Source organism: Zootoca vivipara, chromosome Z2 (genome assembly GCF_965207765.1).
Source record: "Zootoca vivipara chromosome Z2, rZooViv2.hap1.1, whole genome shotgun sequence".
Taxonomy (NCBI): Eukaryota; Metazoa; Chordata; class Lepidosauria; order Squamata; family Lacertidae; genus Zootoca; species Zootoca vivipara.
Genome location: NC_142585.1, coordinates 29141357 through 29157521, shown reverse-complemented (window position 1 = coordinate 29157521; position 16165 = coordinate 29141357). Strand labels below are relative to the sequence as shown.

Genomic DNA, 16165 nt, shown 5'->3' with positions numbered 1-16165 from the left:
ATAATCAGTGTATACATTTTTTTCTATCTATACAAGAACAAAAAGCTCAGCCTTTTAGATTCACTATTTTGACCCTTATTTGGTCACTTTGGTAAAAGTAAATTGAATATAAAAGGCCACGACTCCTAGTCTCCCCCTTCAGCTCTCCTTACTTTGTTTCCATGTTTAGTTCCATATGTACTGATGTTACACCACAGTGTGCGATAAAGAAATCAGATGTTGCTGAATGTGGTAGAGTACTGAACAGTATAGATGTTGATGAATTGCAAAAATTGCCAAAGTTCATTTATTTGTACCATGTCCGGAATGGAAATCAATCCATAAAAAGGGGGGGGGGGTTATTTGCGGTTGATGCTTTCACTCTGCAGATGATATGTAATTGGTTGTGGATTTTTTTTTAACAACAATTTGCATTGTGTTTTCTTTGCTTTGAAAAGAAGGGAGACTTGTTGAGTGCAATTCACATCAGAAAACAGTATTCCTATCAATATTGAAGTGTTTATTGATGAGTTCATTGAAACAATGTTTCAAGAATCATGCAAACATTAAGAAATGTTTTATTGGGGCATGTTGGTGGGTGGTTGTTGAGGTTTTTTTTAAGTGCTGTTGCGTAGAGATATTGAGAAGGCATAACTTTCCATTCTAAACTGTATTTGTTGCCAAAATGCATTATTCATCTTGTTATCTGCTGTGGTGAAATTACATAACTTACATAATTAATGTTACATTCTCTGATCTGTATTGCACCCAACAAGTTTCTCTCGCTCATCAGTTTGAAGATGGAGTATTTGGCAGGTTGGTTTCGTTGCCTACCCCTGGGTTAAATAGAAAGTGATGTTGCAGTGTGCTTAGGATTACAAGCTTGAAGTTATTGGACAACTTTCAGATTGGTTCATGAACTCACTAGGTGAGAAGTACCTAAAATGATATCTCAACTGAAAAAATAACTGAAAAAGTAAACATTTTAATCCCATGCTTAAAAGAAAATTGAAAGAACACAACTTAAACTTTCTTGGGATATCATCTTTATGAAAAAAATTCAGAGTTTTTTTTTGGGGAGGAAATAAGTTGGAAAATAGAGGTGATTTTTTGGGGGGTAGCTTTTTAGATGCAGGGGACACAGACGGCGCTGTGGGTTAAACCACAGAGCCTAGGGCTTGCTGATCAGAAGGTCGGCGGTTGGAATCCCCGCGACGGGGTGAGCTCCCATTGCTCGGTCCCAGCTCCTGCCAACCTAGCAGTTCAAAAGCACCTCAAAGTGCAAGTAGATAAATAGATACCATTACAGCGGGAAGGTAAACGGCGTTTCCGAGTGCTGCTCTGGTTCGCCAGAAGCGGCTTTGTCATGCTGGCCACATGACCTGGAAGCTGTATGCTGGCTCCCTCGGCCAATAATGTGAGATGAGCGCGCAACCCCAGAGTCGGTCATGACTGGACCTAATGGTCAGGGGTCCCTTTATCTTTACCTTTTACCTAACTTTTTAGAAATTGGCTTTAAAAGATGGACATACATTGTGTCCCAAAGCTGAACTTGTTAGTGAGATACTTTTGTGGTTCTTACTTTTCTACGCATGCTGTTGCTTTTGCTCAAGCTGTCTTTATACTGAAACTTAGAGGTTTTTTTCAATGTATAGATTTGAAAAGCAGCTTGAGAGATTTTGTACGATACTGTTAAAAAAGGTATTCGTGACATCTATAAAGGGCAGTATCTTCTAGCAAAGATATTTTACATTTTTGAAATAAATCTTCACACAAATTCCTGCATTAAACATGCATTTTGAAGTGTGGGAGACCATCAATAAATAGTTTATGAAGTTTTTACCTTTCAAGTCTTGACCTTCATTGAATACAAGTTGCATTTCAGACAAAGAAATGCAGATCTACCCAGTTGCATATAATTTAAACCACATTTTGATGACTCTGTTGGCATGGTATATATGGATTAAATTGCACTGTATTCAACAGTATTGTTACCATAGGAACCAAGGCAAATGCATGTCTGAGAACTCTCCAGCCATTTTAAGTCCTCTTACATAGCATGGAAGAGAGCGCCTTTGTGCTAATTTAATTTTTGAATCTGGCCTTTTTTCAACATCCATCTACATAGTTTTACTACTCTAGTTTTCTGTTCTTCCCAGTTACTGCTATGCTTTGTGATCAGTTTTATTCTGTGGATGTGTTTGGGGCTTTGTGACTTAAAAGTGGAGGTTATATCTCACCTGAAGACGAGGTGCCTATTTGTCTTGTTAGCCCTGTAACACCTCCCCCCTGACACAGGTTCACAGTTTGGGTGTGCTTCTGGAATCAGCTTTGAGGGTGGATGCCCAGGTTTCTGCGGTGGATAGGAGTGCACTTGCACAGTTAAAAACTGCATTCCCCGCCCCTGGGGGGATGGGGACAACGACCAAATTGGACTTCAAAAGCTAAAATTCACCAAAAGCTTGATTAGACCATAGAAATGAGACTGCTGAGGAAACAAACTTTCCTCCTTCCACTGCTTTAATATCCCCTGATGAGAAGCATGCATCAGGATCCGCCAATTGCCATTAAAGAATTTTTATATGTGCTTACTGAATGTTCTGGCATTTTTGTTTACCAGGATACAATTCTAGCTGAACTCCTCCAGATCTGCAAAGAACATATAGTGGGCTATCATGAACATGATTCCCTCTTGGACCACAAAGAGGAAGAAGAATTGACTGAAGAGGAGAGGAAGGCGGCTTGGGATGAATATGAAGCTGAAAAGAAGGTAGGATGCCTTAAGCCATTTAGTGCAGATTTAGAGCAATTTTGTTCTGTGACTCAGACAGTTGTTCTGCATCTTCTGTATGTTTGGGCAAGAAGTATACCTCAGAAAACAGGAGCCTTGAGTTTCCAGTATGGACAGACTTTAGTAGATTGATTTGGCCTGTGATCAAAAAATGCATTTGCTAGAGAAATCCTTGTAGAGTTTGGTTGTTAAATGTGAAAAGCTCTTATTATTTTCACTGCCCTACCCCAGTACTACTAATTTGTTATTGACTGGATTGGCAATGAAGCACTGCTCCATATAAACCACACAGGAAGGGAGGACACATGCAAAATAAAGATAAGCAAAAATCAGGAATTCTTCATGCCCCATGCCCCATTTCTGAATATATCATTTCGGTGCCTTGTTAAGGCATTTACTATGATTGCACACATTTGGTTTGGGGCTTAAACAAAACTGCACAGTGTATTTCCAGAAAAATAAGTGTTATCCATTGCTATCTGTAAAAGACCAAACATCTCCTTGCCCCTCCAATTACTAGAAAGCCCTCCCAAATTTTTGGTTTGGTTTATTGAAATAAGCATATTGTGATGACTGATGTCTACTTGTGCTTGGTGAGTGCAGAACTGAGGAAGGTAGCAGCCTATTTCCTAAACTACACTCCTACATTCTTCAAGGGGAAGGTGCCCAGAGCCTAACCTAGTAGTAATCTTATTCTTACTATTTTATTTGTACCCTGCCCATCTCACTTGGGTGGCTTCCAACAAATATAAAAGCATAATAAAATATTAAACATTAAAAAATTGGTAATACAGTGGAACCTCTACTTATGAATTTAATCCGTTCCGGATGCACATTCGTATGTAGAAACATTTGTAAGTCGAAACACGGTTTCCCATACGAATGCACTGGGAACGGATTAATTAGTTCCGGAGCATTACCTCCCTTGCTGCCCTGCGCTCGCCGCCTCTGAATTGGGCCCTCGCCGCTGATGCTGTGAGGCCGGCCTTCTGCCGGCCTCACGGGATCGGGCCCTTGTTGCTGTCTCTGCTGCTGCGAGGCTGGCCTTCTGCCAGCCTCGTGGGATCGGGGCCTCGCCACTGCCACCGCTGCAGCGAGGCTGGCCTTCTGCCGGCCTTGCAGGATCGGGGCCTCGTCACCGCTGTGAGGCCGGCCTTCTGCCAGCCTCACGGGATCGAGCCCTCGCTGCCGCTGCCACCGCTGCAGTCTTGGCGACGTCGGAGGCCGAGCCAGGGCACCCACGGTCGGCCAAGTGGGACTTGGGCTCGCGCAGACACGGTGCAGGCGGCGGTGATGCGGAGCCTCTCCCGACACCGGGTGGGCGAGCGCCTAGGCTGGAGCGACGGCGAGGGGCGGAGGGCACTTCCTCCGCATGGCGGCTCCGGCTGCGCTCCGAGCAGAGAAGCTGAGGACAGGAGAGGCGGCCTCGCAGCGGCGGCAGTGGTGAGGCCCCAGTCCCGCGAGGCTGGCAGAAGGCTGGCCTTGCAGCGGCAAGAGCCCAATCCTGCGAGGCCAGCAGAAGGCCAGCCTCGCAGCGGCGAGGGCTTGATCCGGCAGCGAGCGCAGGGCAGTGAGGCCGTTTTGATGTCGAAAATTTCGTAAGCGCACCATTTTTTACTATTTTTTTCGCTTCGTAAGTAGAAAAATTTGTAAGTAGAGTCATCCGTAAGTAGAGGTGCCACTGTACATGCCTACTATTCAAGTGAGTACCAGTCATATATTCTCATACCTTCAGCTTTGAATACTCAGAAGAGCTACCTTTGTTTTTCAGGGCCTGACGATGCGTTTCAACATGCCAATGGGGGCAAACATGTTCCCCACCAACTTTAATGCTCAGGCACCATATATTCCTTTCAATTTGGCAGCATTGTCTGCTATGAGCAACCAGCAGCTTGAGGTAGGTGGGAAAGTCTCAAATACCATTAACATGATAGTTGCTTCATGCTGAGGATGCCTTACGTAGTCATATTATTGTGCCCGACAATGAACCTAGTTCTTTTGCTTCACAATGAAAGTGCTATGTGCATTGACTTGTAAGATGCTCATATCTAGGCTGTTTCGCGAAAGTTGCTCCTTAATGTAGTTAAATAAAAACCAGAGGAGCAGAGTTGCCTCTCACAATTAAATTATTTGCATGAGAAACACAGTAGTGTATGAAATTATTTTCCATTCAGTAGCCCAACAGTGTGTATGATTGGACACTGTAGTTGTTTCATATGGAAGCATTATAAAGAAGCTAGTTAGGAATGGAATTTCGCTGTATTTGTAGATGTCTTAATCTATAGTTATAGTTATAGGGACGCAGGTGGGTTAAACCACAGAGCTTAGGGCTTGCCGATCAGAAGGTCGGCGGTTCGAATCCCTGTGACGGGGTGAGCTCCCGTTACTCGGTCCTAGCTCCTGCCAACCTAGCAGTTCAAAAGCACCTCAAAGTGCAAGTAGATAAATAGATACCGCTACAGCGGGAAGGTAAACAGCGTTTCCGTGTGCTGCTCTGGTTCGCCAGAAGAGGCTTTGTCATGCTAGCCACATGACCCGGAAGCTGTACGCCGGCTCCCTCTGCCAATAACGTGAGATGAGCGCCGCAACCCCAGAGTCAGTCACGACTGGACCTAATGGTCAGGGGTCCCTTTACCTTTACCTTAAACTTGGACGGTGTTCTCAAAGCTACGAACATGAGTTTGACCAAACTGCGGGAGGCAGTGGAAGACAGGAGTGCCTGGCGTGCTATGGTCCATGGGGTCATGAAGAGTCGGACACGACTAAACGACTAAACAACAACAACAATAGTTATTCGGCCACTCTTAATCATACTTTTCTTACAGGACCTCATTAATCAAGGCAGAGAAAAAGTTTTGGAAGCTACCAACAATGTTACTGGAGCAAGAATTCAACCCCTTGAAGACATCATTTCCAGTATAGTAAGTAAACTCACTAGTGATAAGTGCCATTTTTGCTCTGAGGTTGTATATTTTTCAGAGAACTGCATCAATTGCTGATTATAGCTTTCAGTATGTTTCCCCCCCTTCCTTCAGTAATACTGAGATTGCTGGTTAATCAATTGGCTGCAGTGCTGTGAGGAAGCAATCTGTTTCAGGCATTTAAAAAGCCCAGTCCTATGGTCATTTACTTATAAACTATACTGTATCTGGTGGAGCTTTCTTTCAAGGAGGCCTATGTAGGATGACTCCATTAATTTGTTTCTTTATTACTTGGCCAAATAACCTCTTCTAAACTGATTTCCCGTATAGTATCACATAGTATTCAGTTAACTGTTAAATGGGATGACTGACATCAGAACACAATCCAGCCACAGTTAAGTTCTATTTTTTCTCTCTGGAGATGTAGGCACATACTTCTAATTCATCAGTCAAAATCAGTGGAGCTTTTAAATGGTTTGGAGTTGCAGGTTGTGGGTTGGACATGAGTGTATGTTAATATTGTTGCAGACAATGATTGTCAACACTGGCACTCATTTTAATTGATGACATCTATATATTTTGTGGGGGGAGGGGGAGGACTTCATAAATAAGGTTTGTGCTAAAATGATACTAAACTATCATCTTGTCAGCAGCCAAGCAAAATATGCCATTTTCAATTTGTAAAAGATTTAGGATTTATATTATGAACTGAAACTATTTGCATAATTTTGTATCAGGATGGTCTACTTTAATTTTTATGAATGCTTATTTTTATGAGCAGCTTAATAAAATGACTGTCTGTTACTTCTCTACCTGCATTTCCAAATAGTCCTTATCCCTTTGCAATTTGTACTCTCTCCCTTCTTCCCTTCCCTCTCCCCAGTCTACCAGCTGCCATTCAAAGGGGAAAATTCTGCATATCTGTTGGGCATGTTAAGGTCAGAGAGGTACCTAACACAGCGCTGTAGAACCCTAGATCCTCTTTAGAATTGTAGCCATGGTACATTCGGCAGGCATAATCCTTGAGGAAGTGGTAGATTACCCAGAGAACCATTACTTCTCCTCCCGTCTTTGTTTACCTTCTCCATCTGATATCAAAGACTTTTGGGGCACATTGCTCTCATCTGTCTCACATGTCTTGTCCAAGGTGGGTGCCTCTGACCAAGCAGCCCTTCTGCAGCTGTTGAACTGGAATGAGCACCACCCCTTCCCTCTCTACAGCATTACTACCAAACAAGACACTCAAGTAGAGATGAAGAATATGTGGATAGACAAAACCTGCACATGAATGAAAAATCGCAGTGACCTGACTTCAGCCAGAGCAATCTGTTGCAGTGTCTCAGCAGATTTATTTTAGACCATTTTTTGAAAACTTGAGTTGCTGTATACTCAAGGCAAAAACTCTGTTGACACATTCCAGGACAAATTAAGGCTCTATAAGAACTACTGCTAAAACCCTCTGTTGTGTTTTCATTTGCAGTGGAAGGAGAATCTGACGCTCACAGAGTCCCAGGTCCAGTCTTTAGCTCTAAGCCGACAAGCAACCCAGGAGTTGGATGTTAAGCGCCGGGAGGCCATCTATAATGATGTCCTGACAAAGCAGCAGATGGTAAGACTCACAAACACTTCTTGATTCAGGTAGACACATGGAAACAACAAACAGGGCAGTAATGTAGAAGCTCATTTGAAAAGGGGAGCTATTAACTGATTTATCCCACCCCAAGTGCTTTATTAGCATTGTGGATATCAATTTTACACTTCCCTAGGTCTCAGTTGCAGATTAGACGCATCCATGCAATTGCTTGAGCTGTAATTTACATGGTGTGATGCAGCTTGCCATTCCTTGCTCCTAATCTGCACCAGCTCTTTTTTAATGGCTTAGATTTAGCTTGGTGAGAGCTGGGTGTTTTATCACCTTGCCAAATAATCCTGCTGCAGAAAAAAGATGTTATGCACAGGTATTGTTCAAGTGAGTTTTAACCATATGTGGTACTGAAAATGTTAATTTTTATTTTTATTTAGTTTTAAAGAGAAAGGAACTTTATATGGTTCAAGAATGTGAGCTAGTTATAACAACGGAATTGAAAATCTGATGATACTGTGTCTTCAGCGTGGTGTAGTGGTTAAGAGCGGTGGATTTGTAATCTGGGGAACCGGGTTCACGTCTCCCCTCCACATGCAGCTGCTGGGTGACCTTAGGCTAGTCACACTACTCTGAAGTCTCTCAGCTCCATCCACCTCACAGTGTGTTTGTTGTGGGGGAGGAAGGGAAAGGAGATTGTTAGCCGCTTTGAGACTCCTTTGGGTAGTGATAAAGCAGGATATCAAATCCAAACTCCTCTCCTCCTCTTCAAATTAGTTGTAGGCCAAAATATCTGGAGGGCCGCAGTTTGGGGATGTGTGGGCTAATCTCTAGAAAATAATATGCTTGGTCATTCACATAAGAATTTTTAGGGTGATGGACAGGGTGGGGTAGAGAGATGGAAAATGGCACTAGAGGAGAGAATGTTGTAACTGATACAGTGGTACCTCATGTTGCGAATGGGATCCATCCCGGCGGCCTGCTCGCAACATGAAAAGGCCGCAACATAAAGCGCTGCATCTCTGCATGCGTGTGACGCAATGCGGTGCTTCTGCGCATGTAACCCATTCCAGGACTTCTGGGTTCGGCGCATCCGTAACCTGAAAAGACCCAATATGAAGCGGGCGTATCCTGAGGTATGACTGTATATGGGAGCAGTTTCACAGGAGAGTGCTTGCCCCCATGGCAACCAAGACAAAGGTTGCTTGCAACACAAATGGGTGAGCCATTAGGGGACTGTGGTCCTAAATGGTATTGCTAACTGGTGCCTCCAGTCACTAGCTGGAAAATGCCACCACATTAGTGATGGTGGTAGCAGTGCAAGAAGTATCAAGTTTCAGGTTAAAATCAATTTGTCAGGGATACTGTGGCTGAAGGGAAAGGCATTATTGAGACAGGTCATGCCCTTGTAACAGCTCCACTTTTCCTTCCACAGCTAATTGGTTGTGTTCAGAGGATTCTGATGAGCAGAAGACTCCATCAGCAGTACAGCCAACAGCAGCCACAGCAGCTGACCTACCAGCAAGCAGCACAGCACGTGGCTCAGCAAGCAGCCATGAGTCATGCGATGATGCCAAAGCCGGGTTTGATTATGAATCCTTCCAACTTCCAACAGATAGATATGAGAGGGATGTATCAATCTGTTGCTGGTGCAATGCAGCACCCACCCCCCTTGCAGCGGGCTCCTCTTCCAATGAGTGGCAAAGGCCCAGGACCATCCCAAGGGAAACCAATGTGATTATTTTGCACTAAATGTTTTTAAGGATTGTTAAAATCACAGAGTGAGAGAGAGATTTTTTTATTTTTTTAGGAATCAATGGCTTAACAGAACTCAACTGTTTAAATAGTTTGAATGATTTCCGCCCTGCTCCCCCAGCTTAATCTGCATGTTCCATTGTAATGTATTCACTTTGCTTTAATAAGACATAACGTTCCCCTCCCCCCGATATTTAGTGGTGTTGCCTAGAATCTTCTTACATGTGTTGAGTACAGGAGATATCCAGTTGTTTTCAGTGAAAACAGGTCCTTTCCATAACATTAGGGGCTGTACAGGTTTCCTGTTTAAACTCCTATGCTTGCTGTTAATAGCCATAAAAACAGCCATCAAATGGGAGAAACTTAGTGAAGTAACACAGATCTGTATATTTTGGTTGTCTCACACACAAATGTGCACAGCTGAGTTCTTTGTTAAAGTTGATTCCTCAAATTATGGAACGTTTTATAATCTTTCACAAAATGGGAAGTGTAAAGACAACTGACATGGAAATTTATTCTAATTTTAGAATTTGTGATGCGGAAAACCATACGATTTTAAATAATCTTAAAACAGAACTGAGTGCAATATTTTTAAATACTACTGCTTTGAAACTACCAAGTCATGCAGGTTTTTGTAGAAACTCTCTGCAGCCTTAAGTTAAAGCCTGAGAAGTTGCTGTTTCCTCTAGCCTTCTGCCACTTTTATTTCATGTATCTGATGGAATAATATCAAGTAATCTTTTATCCTTCACCAGTATACTTCCACAATGTGCTGGTTCCGATACAAAGCACATTTTTTTACTCCTTTATGCTGGTGCTAGGGTCTCATCCTGTTGCCGGCAGTAGGATGGTGGTGGACGGACTAAGAGAAATATACTCCTGGTACTTTGGGGTTCAAATATGGTGGCAGTGGTTAGGATTGAGCCCTTCTTCAGTAAGCAGTTTTGAAATGGCTAGAACCATTTGCTTTTTAACCACATGAAGGAATGTGCTTTCACAGTTTGCAGTACTGTCAGAGTTGTGAAATAATTCCTTGTTTTATAGGTATTCCTGTCCCACCCTATTTTCCTTTTGTTAAAAATATAAATATGAAAGTGGAATAAACAGCTTGGTTTTTTTGTTTTTTGTTTGTTTGTTTCTGTGCTGGAGGGAGAAGTAAATTTCTAAATAATTACACTTCATTAACAGCTACTTTTACAACATGGACCTGGAATAGTTGTCCGTTTTCTGGGCTTATGAAGACCCACCAAATCTTTTTCTTGCATCACTCTAGCTGATGTCTCCAGAAGAAAATACAGCTATTGGCATGCAGGCATAAAATTAAATGACAGTTGCATATGAGGCATTGGAGAAGGAGCAAGTAAAGAGTAAGGTTATTTTGGAGATTTATGAACGCTAGGTAGGATTCACACCACTGAAAAAGCAAGTTGCTAATTTGTAGGCTAAAATTTCTTATTTTTTATCTATAATGTGTGTTGAGTCCCTGTCAGAAAAAAGGCAGGGTATAAATAAATATATAATAATAATAAAAGTTTGGGTTTATGAATCATTCTAGAAGAATGGTTGGGTTTTATATCTCCTATCTGAGTAAATCAGTCAGCACCCAGGCGATGCTAATTTGGGGAAAGATTCAATTTTGCAGTGAAAACGCTTTGGTTGGTTATAGGAATACAGCTTGATCATTGCAGCAGATTTAACCATAAGTTGCTGTTTTCAGCTCTTTTTACAATGGGAAGACATCCTGAGCCATTTCAGCTAGTGGCGTGATTCACTTCTTTAATTTGGTGAGAAGGGAAATGCTCAAAGATTGCTATATTTGCTTCAGAGGAAGTGAAAATAGATTCCTTGAGACAAATGCTTGAAGGCAAATGGTAGCAGCCCAGGATATTCCTACATTTTGTAAAAATAGAGCTGGGAATCTGAGTGGCATTTTGATCAACTCAGGAGACAAAAGTCTTAGCCAACTTTTCAAAAGACAACACTTTTTCTCAACCTCAACAACAACAGAAAAAAAGGCAACTGGAGTGGATGAGGATGTCTTGGAGACAAGAAGCATTGAACTAAAACTTGGACCACTTTTCATACATATTTCTCACTTGACATATAGCTGCATAATAACGTGCTTTTTAGTATAGCGTCAAGTTTTAACCAACATTTAATGACAGAAATGTCATCAGTTATTAAAAAACTCATTTTTATATTTGTTTTTAATGTTTACCTAGTTGAAATAGCTTATATAAGATGATAAATTGTTGCTCGTAATACAGTTTTGCCTGCTAAATTCTCCACCTTTTGTAACCTGTTTATTCCTTTGGATGTAAAGCGTTTTTGCTTAGTATTGTGATATTGTACATGTTTTTGTCCCAGTTGCATAGTAATGTTTCAGTCCCTTGACCAGCTTTGGCTGCTGAAATCATACAGCTGTTAAGACTTGGCCTTTGTTTCTATTCTGTTTTTAAGACAGTTTTTCAGTTGTGTATTAAATATCATAAGAGTACTGTAGAAAATATGTCACTTCTTATAAGGCTGTTTTGTAAAATATATATTAAGGACTGGAAACGTGTTTCTAAGGAGAAGCATTCAAGTATGGCAATACGCTATCTGTGTTTTCACCATTCGAAGTGCTGTTTGGTAGTTAAAGCTATTTAATATCTGATTTAATAAAGTGACCAAAATGCATTAATTTTTGTTGTGCTGCTTTGCTAACACGACACGTGATGCTCTTGACATAGCTAACTGGTGGGTGCCGAATAGGGAGATTTAAGAAACCCCTAGATTTTGATAAACCATAAACTTTGTCTGAGTAGTAATGTTCCTGAAAGACTAATATCTATGACCCATATTCATCATGGCCAAACGTACTTCCCAAAAGCTGCATTACAAACGCCTCAGGTTACAAACGCTTCAGGTTACAAACTCCGCTAATCTGGAAGAGTTACCTCGAGTTGAGAACTTTGCCCCAGGATGAGAACGTAAATTGTTTGCTGGCGGCACAGTGGCAGCAAGAAGCCCCATTAGTAAAAGCACGCCTCTAGTTAAGAACAGTTTCAGGCTAAGAACGGACCTCCAGAATGAATTAAGTTTGTAACTAGAGGTACCACGTCCGTTCAACTCCCGGAACCCTTCAAAACCCAAGCTGCAGCTTCCAATTGGCTGCAGGAGCTTCCTGCAGTCAAGCGGAAGCTGCATTGGATGTTCTGTTTGCATAAAACATTCGCAAACAGGAACACTTCCGGGTTTGTGGTGTTTGGGAGCCGATTTGTTCAACAACTAAGCTGTTCGGGAACTAAGGTACCACTGTATTGTGAGATGCACCTGAAAATGGATTATGCTCTTGTTAGTTCATCCATTCCAACAGCTCCCTCTAAGGCTCAGTTTGAGCAGCTTTTCCTTTGCAGGTTTACCAGATAACTTGCTTTAATTGCTGTGGAGAACCTTCAGTTCAGTTCACAGGTACAGTTCATGGAACTCAACTTTTGCGATTCAAACACCAATTTAAAAAATAACAAATATCCATCCTAACAAGACAAAGGTATCCCAAGTGTTTCCATTCATATTCATGGTCACAAAAGTTTTGCTGGATTTAGAGAGATAGGTAGAGAGAGATGCCATTGTGAATTTTGTGTGTGCGAGAGGAAGGGGTTAATACTATACATTTATGCCTTGAGCTGAGCTGGATCCAGGAACACCATTTCTCTCATCCTGCACACCCTGTAGAGCAGTATGTGCTTTCTGTACATCTTGCTGCTTCTCTAATCTTTTGAGGTTTAGTCAGATTAAAAAAATTAATGATTGAAAAATAGCACCCTTTAAAACTTAAGCTGTATTAAAAACTAGTACTGGAAATGTGGAAACCCAGTCTTGCTTTCACAAACAGCCACAGCCGCTTTCCTGCTGCTTTCGTGGTGCAGAACGTATGAATATTGCAACCACGTGGATAAGATTTATTGCATGAATCTTTCCACCTAATCATACCACCATATCTTGGAGGAATACTGATCCAAAGAAAATGACATGTAATCAGCCTTGCCACACAATCTGGTTTTTTTTGGGGGGGGGGGCACAAGTACTGGAACCTCAGGAAGCAACTCATAGTGCAGTGCCATGGGGTGGGGAGCAAGGTACAGGGGTTACTGGGTTTTCATACTGACATTTTATAGAGCAGGAGTGTGGAGCCTTGGGCCCAGGGGTCAGATATGATCTAGGCCTCTATGGCCCTCTGAACTTTACCCAAACCACAACCTGCACCAGCCAGCTAACCCCCCCCCTTGGGTTTTTTTGACTGAATGGAACATATCATTGAACTCTTGTTAGTGCCCTTTGCTTGTCTGGATTGAGGTCTGTGCATATGTAAGGCAACAAGCCTGCTGCACTTTTGTAAAGTTCACGTTTGTTGCTCTGCCGCTTTGTCCCTGTAGCCCTCCCACCTGGGGTATGTGGACCCCAGAAAGTTGTCCAGAAGGAAATTGAAAGATGTTTTCCACTCTGGTCCAGAGCTTTAAATGATTCAAGAGTTGCGGGTCTCAGGTGTTGAAGGAAATCTAATCACCTTTTTCTGGCGGTTCTGATAGCTTTGGCTCAGTGGCCAATGATAAAATTAACTTCGTAACATTTTGCAAACAATGTGGCAGAAATGCTGGGAAGTCTGGCCTTGTGTTGAATGTGCTTAGAACCCAGCATCATAGAGACCAGAACAAGCTGCTTTTAACTGGTCTGCAGGCAGAGAAGTGTATCCTGATTCTCTTGGGGTGTGTGTGTGTGTGCAGGAGGCTCGGGGAGGATGGCAGCTGCGAAAGTTCCTTTTACAGTGTGCTTGAATCCCCAGAGTTCAAGCAATGCTTGAGACCCAGAAGGGAAGGGACACATGCAGAAGACCAGAGGAGCCCTGCTGGGTCAGGCCAGTGGCCCATCTTGTCCAGCATTCTGTTCTCACACTGGCCACCCTAATGCCTGGGGGAAACTACAAGTAACGCCCAAACACAAGAACCTTTTCATCTGTGGTTCCCAGCAACTGACATTCAGAAGCATTGCTGCCATCATAGGCTATAGCCATCTTCATGAATTTGTCTAATGATCCTTTGAAGCCATATAGGTTAGTGGCCATTGCTGCCTCCTGTGGGATCCATAGTTGAAAGTCCTTTCTTTTCTCTGTCCTAAATCTTCTAATGTTCAGCTTAATTGGGTGTCCACAAGTTCTAGCATTACGAGGCAAGGAGAAAAAAATCTATCCACTCTATGCCGTGCATAATTGTAATGGTATTAGTCGCTTCCTCACGAGTAAGCAGCTCCAAACCCTGCACTTGGTTTTTACAGGGTTTATTTATATACATATGTACAAGACAGAGATTCAAAAAGCATGACTGCACTAATGCGATCCAGAATCCAGAAGCACCTCCTGTCATGACTTTTGCCAACACAGCCCCCTGGGCACCCTAAACCTCCTCCGCTGTTCCCTCCTCTTTCCCCCCCTTCTCTGTTAGGATGAGGGCACTGGTGGAGAATCATACAATTGTGGAGCTGGAAGGCATCCCGAAAGCGGACAAATCTTGAGGTGTCCGGAACACTGTCTAGTCCTGTTATGTTGGTTGAGTTTCCGCTAATAAGCCTCAAGAATGTGGATAGGTCAGGGCAACCACTTGTGCTCTGGACCTTTGGCCCCCTTGTCTGACAAAACTAGCAGGGGTCTGGGCTGTCTGGGCCAGAGAAGTGATTGATGTCTCATTGCGAGAGTGGGTAGTCCCTGCCTGCTTGAAGCATGCTGTATTAAAACCACTCCTCAGGAAGTCCTTGCTGGATTTTGAAAACCTAACTAACTACTGGCCAATTGCTAATCTCTGTGGTGGCTCCCCACTTGCCCAGGGACACCCACCTGGTGCCTGCATTATGTATCTTTAGGCACCAGGCTAACCATTCCTCTTCTCCCAGGCCTTTGGCTAATTAAATAATTTTTGGCCTTTTAAACGTGTGTGTGTGTGTGTGGTTTTAGTTTGTTATTATGGTATGTATTTTTGTGTTGCTATATTGTAAACCGCCCTGTGACACTCAGTGGTGGTATAAAAATTTAATAAATAATAACATTTTACTAATATTAATACACCACTAATTCACCAAACATATCAAAGCAGTTTACAACATTAAAAGGATAGAAACCATGCAATAAAAGCATTAAAACAGCAAAAAATGTTAACAAGCATCAACAAACCATTGTGGGAGATACACTCTTAAAAAAAGTTTTCATCAGGCATTTAAAGGTTGGCACAGAAGGCCCACTTAATCTCTATTGGCAGGGTGTTCCACAGGACTGGGCAAATGACACCAAAGGGTCAGTTTCTCATTGTTGTCAAGCCTCACCAACTCGGGGAACGACCAACAACGTTCCTGCAGATGATCACAGTCAGCGGCGTAGGAAGCTGCTGCGTCACCTGGAGCGGCAAATTGCTGTGCACACGGGGCGTGTGAGGCCCCTCCCTGGCCCACCCCTTGCCTCCGCCCCAGCAGGAGGAAGCAAAACGCACGCTGAACAAGTGAGCGAGCAGCCAGCCACCGAGCGAGGCTTTTTACTGGGCAGCGGGGCTCGGCTTGGGAGTTGCGGGGGGGGGAGTGTCACCCCCTCTCCAGGGTGGCACCTGGGGCAGCCCGCCCCCACGCCCCCCCTTGCTACGCCACTGATCACAGTGACTGAGCTGGGACATAAGGACTCAGGCAACCCTGAGACACCTTGGAGCTAAACTCTTCAGGACTTTTAAAATTAATACAAAACCTTTAGGTAGTTGATGTCTGAAATCACACAAACTGAATGCACAGAAGGCAGACAGCTTAGAAGCTCTTTTTGCACAGGGTTTTCCTGACTCAAAAAGAGCTTCCAAGCTCTCAGGCTTTTTACAGGGCTTTGGGAGGTTCCTGTGAGAACTCAAATGGCCCTGAAAGATTTTGCAGGAGCCTCCCAGAGCCTATGTGAGAGTCTCCCAGATTTTGTGATATTTAAAACTTATATATAGTGGATGCTCTATAGCAGGCATGTCCAACAAGTAGATCGTGACCTACCGGTAGATCACTGAACATCTGTGGTAGATCACTGGCTCCCCCCAAAGAAGCTCAACAAGTTTGACTCCCCTAAAAGAAGCTCAACACTTTTGC

At 43.0% G+C, this 16165-nt stretch overlaps 1 protein-coding gene across 7 annotated transcripts in view; it reads left to right on the top strand.

The window, feature by feature from the left end:
* The window catches only part of ATRX (ATRX chromatin remodeler), a 95527-nt gene extending 83820 nt beyond the window's left edge, over positions 1-11707 (top strand). For all 7 annotated transcript variants that reach the window (XM_088664680.1, XM_088664679.1, XM_088664682.1 and 4 more), the window contains 5 exons: positions 2600-2749; positions 4542-4667; positions 5596-5691; positions 7172-7300; positions 8709-11707. In XM_088664680.1, coding sequence (XP_088520806.1) covers positions 2600-2749; positions 4542-4667; positions 5596-5691; positions 7172-7300; positions 8709-9011 — 804 coding nt within the window. In that variant the 3' untranslated portion in view covers positions 9012-11707. The remainder of the gene's footprint in view (positions 1-2599; positions 2750-4541; positions 4668-5595; positions 5692-7171; positions 7301-8708) is intronic.
* The last annotated feature ends 4458 nt before the right edge of the window (positions 11708-16165 follow it).